Consider the following 7,105-nt stretch of genomic DNA (forward strand, 5'->3'; position numbering starts at 1 on the left):
AGGATGAGGCCAGAGTGACTGGCCTGGGTCCCAGCGCCCCCTCGGCTTGTTTTCGTTAGGGGGAAAAGGCTCAGGGTATAGGATTCATTGGCTCTGAAAGATCATTTTTGACATTATTATTATTATTATTATTATTATTATTATTATTATTATTATTGAATTTATATACCACCCTATACCTGGGGGTCTCAGGGCGGTTCACAGAATAAAATCAAGATACAAAACCACAAAATACATAAAAATAAAAACAACAACCCAATAGCCCCCCCCCCCCAAAAAAAACACTTTTTAAAAGGGTATGGGATGTAAATCAGATCAACCAAAGGCCTGGTTAAAAAGGAACATTTTTGCCTGGTGCTTAAAGGTGTATAATGAAGGCGCCAGGCAAACTTCCCTGGGGAGAGCATTTCACAGACAGGGAGTCACTGCAGAGAAGGCCCGGTTCTCGTGTTGCCACCCTCTGGATCTCTCGAGGAGGAGGCACATGAAGGAGGGCCTCAGAAGATGATCTACTCCTGACACTGGCCTCTGACATGGACCAATAGTCTGACTTGCCGCAAGGCAACCTCCTACATCTCTATATGTCTACTTTTCAGTAGTGGACAGGGTCATGGGGCCATGCCACACACCTGACCTCCCTCAGGCTGAGTCACCTCTGCCTAGCAGGATGGAGTGAGGCATCACATTAGAAAGCCCTACATTGGTTCTGTGCCAGCCTCAGCACCACCTCGTTCCTCCTCCTCTCCACCGTGGTCTGCAGCAGCAAATCAGTTGTTGGGAGGTCAGGTGAACGGTGCAGCCCCAGCATGCCGTTGACTACTGCTGCTTGTAACACAGGAAGGAATTGACACAGAACGGATCCATCCATCTCTACTCTTAAAGTAAACCCCATTGAGTTCAGCAGATCGTACTCCCCGGCTAAATGGATAATAAAGTTACCGAACAGTGATGCAGTTTCCAGGATCAAATTTGTCTCCACCTAACTTGAAACGGGGTGCAAAAATGCCCAACCAAATTGTGAAATTGGGCAGATGGCAAGAGAGCTTTGCACTCCGCTTTCTGTGTCGACCGGCAGGTGAGTCCCAATTACGGGTTCCGTCAGTGGTTCCTGCCAATCATAGCTTTGGAAAGGGCTCCCCCCGCAGCCCAGCCTTTCTCATAATAAAATAATAAATCTGGGAAAGAAAGGGGAGAGTGGGATTATTCAAGAGGGCTCCATCTGTGACACTGCTAATGATTTCCAACTGTCTCGCAGCCGAGCAAGAGCGCTATCAATCACACGGCCAGGGAAGCTGTGTAACGGATACTACACAAACACTACATTTTTCTGGGTCACCACAATGCTAATACTTCCATAAACATCAGGTTATGACACGTCTGACTTCATCTCCATCAACACAGGGTGCTTGGGATTGAACGCAGCCGTGGTGGGAAGAGCCTGAGGCCAGCGTTCCTGGGGCAAGGGTGGCTCAGGAGCAAAGCACCCGTGGATCCTGAAGCCAGGTCCCTCAGCACCTCGTTCAGCTCTGCTCCCACTAAGCCACACTGCCTCTTGCATACTAATTTTCAAATGATGTGTCAGGAGAATTGCTAGTGTTGAGGAGGAGGGGATCCCCGTGCCCCTTTCAATCCTCGTCCTCTCTCTGGTTACTTTGTGCTGCCTTTGACTCCCCCCAGATGCCAGTTTTAGGTAGAAGATGGTGAGTTAACCCCTCACAGGAGTGTTAGGTATGGAGGAAAAAATTGATTTGGTCCATGTGTTAATGTGCACCCACCAAGTTTGCGCTTCCTGAAACAATACACAAAAACAGAACGTATCCGACCTTCGAAATTAAAACTTCTCTGAATTTTGCAACGCAGTTCTTCAGCCACAAAACACATCTATCAGTGAAAATAACACGCAAAACACATGATATCAAAAGGCTTCCAAATAAATGTATATGAGGAGAAATGAATATTAAAATGCTGACCAAGACTTGCAAACTGATGCAGAAATAAAGTGAACTGAAATGAACTTTGCAAAGAGTGATCATAGGGCATTATAAGGGAGTTTTCAGAAGCACTATTGTAAGAGAAACAATTTGCAGTTTGGGCACCATGTTTCCCAAGCTCCATAGGAATCCACTCAAGAATTCAGTTCCCATGGAAGAAAACTAACATGTCTGAATTGTCCCTCTTCAGTTCCTATATCACTTTCTTAACCCAAGCAAGCTAAAGGCAAAAGAGGAGTGAACTGCTGGGCAATGAGTCCACACAATTAACTGGTGAAGCAACCCTTGGAAATGGATAGCGCTGGCTTATTAGCAGATGACCCAGAGCCATTTTCCAGCTTAGCTGGAGCCCATGAAGGGTGCCAATTTTTGTTTGATTGTGTTTATTTTAAACATTAAGAGAATCAAATGAAAGCCCAAGCTGAGGAGGACTCAGATGTCATATGTGCAAATGTCTCAAGGTGCTGGGAAAACAAGCCACAGAAAGTTGGTCTTCTATATCTCACCTTCGTGCACAAGCAATTTTCTGTGTGTGGATGGATGAAATGTCTGGGAGGGTTTGCTTAGAAAGTGGTATAGAAATGGTCTTACATAGGTTTAATTAGAGGAGGAGGAGCGGCAGGCTTTGGGGAGTCAGCAATCAGCCCCTTGCCTCTGTGTAGCCTTGGTTGGGGGCCCTTTGATGCTGACCCACAATCCTGACTCCAGTTGACAGCTCTGGACTCAGTGGTAAACCTTGTGCTTAGAGTTAGATGGCCCTGGCGAATTGAGGAGGGCTAATTAAGGACCAGCCCAACAGAACCACTTTGCCGATGAATGAATGGGAATGTTTGCACAGTGTAGTGTGTGTTGCCAAAATAACAATATCCCTCTTCTTCTGCATACATTGTAGACATGATCCCATTTGGAAAGCCCATCTCTTTCCCTCGAATTGTTTATCAAGAATTGGATACCATCTCGCCTTGCATGAGAAAAAGAATATTTCTGAGCTCTCCTCGTGATTGAACCTGACACTCAGCAAACTCCCAGGCTGCATGCAGATGAAAATTCCCTAGATCACTGGCAGGTCAAGGCAAGCCTCACAAAGAGCGTTCAGTGTAAAAGTTCCATTTCAGACGGTTCACCTGGAATTCAATCCTCCAAACTGGAGGAGATGCTAATCTTTGTTTTCGTTTGGAATCACCACAAAGAATCCATTGCCTTAAAAAAAATAAATGTTAACCCTCCCAGCTGAGGCCTACAGAAGCACCATATTTGCACAGAGGAAATATGGTAAGGCCTGAACAACTTGTGAGTCTTGATCCAGCAGGTTGCAAGTTCCCCACCTAACCGGAAGTGGTGGCCTGCAAACTTATCCTGCCAGGGCGCTTAGGCCCTGGCAACTGCCCGGGTAAGGCTTGTGAGAGTGCTAGGCCAGGCAGCCTGCCATTTCACATAATTGCAGCCATTGAAGTCAATGTGAAATGTTGGGCAATGTATTGAATAATGAATATACAGTCATACCTCAGTTCTCGAATGCCCGACTTGTACGTTTCAACCCCCCAATGATTGAAAACCAGAAGTGAGTGTTCCAGTTTTCAAATGTTCTTTTGGAAGCTGAATGTCTGACAGGGCTTCTGTGCCTTCTGATTGGCTGCAGGAGCTTCCTGCAGCCAATCAAAAGCTGCGCTTTGGCAGTCGAACGTTTCAGAAGTCGAACGGATTTCCGGAACGGATTCCGTTCGACTTCTGAGTTACAAGGTCAAATGTATATGAAGAGGCCAAATGTAGACAGGTAACCTACCATCTGTGGAATACTTTCTGCAAAAAAGCTCACTTAGCATCCATTTTACAATTGTTATAGGAGGAGGGTGTTGCTTTGAATGATGCCCATGGGTTCCAATCAAGCCTGTGATTTTGTAACTGCAAGACTATAGTTTGAAGCAGAAAGGACTGTTGACCTAGGACTCAGCAACATTTGTAAAGATAAAGCACTTTATATGAGTTATAACACCATGACACCAGATGGCGCTGTGGAGTCTCGTCTTTCACCAACGGGATTTCCCTGCATGAAGTTTACAATGCATTTAACTGATGTGTCTAGGCCACAGGACAGATGCAGGGGGAGGGCTGTGCACAGCCCTAGTTTATATAGGATACTTTAAAGTATTTAATGTCAGTTCCCTCAAGGCTTCAGCATAGGTGATGGTGCTGGGCTATGGAGATCCTTCAGCAATGTGTCCTGATGGAAGGCGGGTTGGATGTGGCAGTGATCCATGTTTAGAAAACCAAATGGTTGGGGTGGTATCCGCTGAGGAAAGGAGAGGAGCTTATGCGATGCAAGTGAGCCAGGGAGCAACGTTACTCACTCTGGCGCTGTGTGCAGTCTTCTCGCTAGTGCTGGGCATGGAAGGCAAATGGAAGCTCCAGACTGGGGTCAAGAAGCGGGTGGACAACTGCCCCATCAAGTCCTGCAAGGTCTGCCAAAAAAGCTGAAAAACATCTTCATGTATGCGACAACGGCCGCGAGAGTTTTAGTAGCACAAGGATGGAAGACAGAAGAAACCCCAACTAAAGAATTATGGCAAGAAAAATTGATGGACTATGCAGAACTGGTAAAGCTGACATACAAGCTACGGGACAAGGATAACTGTGACTTTAAAGATGAATGGGAACCCTTTACAAAGTATTTGAAGATGCAACAAAGTGAACTGGACTCCTTGGATGGTTTTGAATAAACATTTACAAACTTTTTATTGATAATTATTACTTAAATAGTTTGAGGAGCTATACAACTGTGTAACATGCAGAAAACAGCATTTTTAGAGAAATCAAAGACTGGAACTGGGGGAAGTCGGGGGTGGGGGTGGGGTGGGGGTTCTGTGGGGGGAGGGAGGGGGAGGGAGGAAAAAGGGGGGAAATAAGGATGTTATGTTTCTAGATAATATGTTTTGTCTTAATTTTGAATAAAAAAGTAATTAAAAAAAAAAGTCCCGCAAGGGTGATGTGCTCCACATGCATTATATGGGCAAGCTGGAGGATGGGACAGAGTTCGACAGCATCCTGACTCATGATCAGCCTTTTATCTTCTCCTTGCGGACTGGACAAGTCATTAAAGGCTGGGATCAGGGCCTGCTTGGGATGTGCGAGTGTGAGAAGAGAAAGCTGGTCATTCCCTCTGAGCTGGGTTGTGGGGACTGCGGAGCACCACCCAAAATCCCAGGTGGCGCAACCTTAATCTTTGAAGCTGAGCTGCCGAAGATTGAGCGAAGGCAGGAATTGTAGCAACCTCTCTTCGGGGGAGGGGGGCACGTGGGGAGGGGAGGTAATCTCGAGACGCACCTCAGGATTTGTAGATACCGATGAGCCAAATAAAAGCACAGACCAGAAAAAAACCCCAAACGGTTATAACTATGTCCTGACATCTGCTTTTCTTAATTTTTGGGATGTCATAGAGTTTAGACATGGGGCGCTCTGACTCTATGGGCCTGGTTTTACCCGAACAGAAGAAAAACTTCCCACCCAAAAGAAAAGAGGGGCGCATTTTTTATTTTGCTGGTGGGAATCCTGCTGTGTCTTCACTGCCACCCTTCGCCTGAAGAAATGAGCCAGACATGATGCTCTCCTCCCTCCCTGCTGTCTCAGAAATGGACTTGGCCTACAGACGGGGGCTGATCCATCTGGGCAGGAGGAGGGCGAAGCGGACCTGATAACAGGGCCGGAAACCCATCAGAGACACCCGGCAGCTCTCGCCCTCTGCGCCTCGTCAAAATTACCTGCCAGAGGAGCCTCCGCTCCAGGCCTGCACCTTGTCAGCCCTTCTGGGGAACAGGAAACAGCTGCTGGGCGGGGAGGGGGGGGGGAGTCTGGAAACATCAGTGGAAAGCAGGGTGGTGGTGCTGAGGGAAGAAAGCCATTCATAACTTTTCCTCATTACCCAGCGTGTTCGGGAGACGATGGGGCATTTTGAAGGGACAGCAGTTGTTGAAAAATCCTCTGGCACCAAGGAGAGAAGCCGTATCTGGTTGCTATTAGCTCAGCCAGGGATTCTCTCTGTGTGTATGTGTTAACTGGGCAATTCGTTTTTGCTTTTATTTTTCAAATGTGCCCTTTATGTGGATAACTCAGTGATAGCTGGTTCCCCTTGTCTGACAGGTAACCAGTCTTTTGGCACCTCAGGCTCTGCTGTTGGCCAGAGCCACAATCGTAATGCAATGGGAGTGGCAAGAAAAACATACAGAGAGAGAGAGACAGACAGACAGAGAGATTGGGCAGATCGCAGAATTGGAGAGTTGGAAGGGACCACTAGTCTAACCGTTCAATGCAGGAACCTTTTGGCCAACATGGTGCTTGAACCCATGAGCCCGAGATTAAGAGTCTCATGCTCTACCAGCTGAGCTATCTATTCAGCACTTGAGTTGTTTTTTGAGTTAGATTTTTGCTGCCCCTAGGCATCATGGGCACCACGATCACTGCAGATGGTGACAGCAGCTACGAAATTAAAAGATGCCTGCTTCTTGGGAGAAAATCAATGACAAACCTAGACAGCATCTTAAAAAGTAGAGACATCACCTTGCAAACAAAGGTCCATATAGTAAAAGCTATGGTTTTCCCAGTAGTGATGTATGGAAATGAGAGCTGGACCATAAAGAAGGCTGATCGCCGAAGAATTGATGCTTTTGAATTATGGTGCTGGAGGAGACTCTTGAGAGTCCCATGGACTGCAGGAAGATCAAACCTATCCATTCTGAAGGAAATCAGCCCTGAGTGCTCACTGGAAGGACAGATTGTGAAGCTGAGGCTCCAGTACTTTGGCCACCTCAGGAGAAGAGAAGACTCCCTGGAAAAGACCCTGATGTTGGGAAAGATGGAGGGGACAAGGAGAAGTGGACGACAGAGGACGAGATGGTTGGACAGTGTTTTCGAAGCTACCAGTATGAGTTTGACCAAGCTGCGGGAGGCAGTGGAAGACAGGAGTGCCTGGCGTGCTCTGGTCCATGGGGTCACGAAGAGCCGGACACGACTAAACGACTAAACAACAACAAGGCATCATGGCCAATGTTCAGGAAAGATGGGAGTTGTAGTCTATAGAACACCACTTGAAAGAAATAATATCCAGCTTTTGCAAGGTTTTC

At 46.9% G+C, this 7,105-nt stretch overlaps 1 protein-coding gene across 1 annotated transcript; it reads left to right on the forward strand.

The window, feature by feature from the left end:
- Positions 1-4,269: 4,269 nt before the first annotated feature.
- LOC307204490 (peptidyl-prolyl cis-trans isomerase FKBP2-like) lies at positions 4,270-5,295 on the forward strand. Its single transcript, XM_079956072.1, has 2 exons — positions 4,270-4,448; positions 4,971-5,295. Exons 1-2 carry the CDS (start codon positions 4,308-4,310, stop codon positions 5,253-5,255), a joined length of 426 nt encoding a protein of 141 aa, XP_079812198.1. The 5' UTR covers positions 4,270-4,307; the 3' UTR covers positions 5,256-5,295.
- Positions 5,296-7,105: the final 1,810 nt, after the last annotated feature.

The sequence above is a fragment of the Podarcis cretensis genome (assembly GCF_951804945.1).
Source record: "Podarcis cretensis genome assembly, chromosome: 15".
Lineage (NCBI taxonomy): Eukaryota > Metazoa > Chordata > Lepidosauria > Squamata > Lacertidae > Podarcis > Podarcis cretensis.

What these genes read in the sequence shown, in the direction of transcription:
- LOC307204490 (XM_079956072.1), top strand. Translation starts at nt 4,308, where the DNA reads ATGCAAGTGAGCCAGGGAGCAACGTTACTCACTCTGGCGCTGTGTGCA. An exon ending in GCCCCATCAAGTCCTGCAAG is followed by an intron (nt 4,449 to 4,970) that starts GTCTGCCAAAAA and finishes AAGTCCCGCAAG; the next exon opens with GGTGATGTGCTCCACATGCA.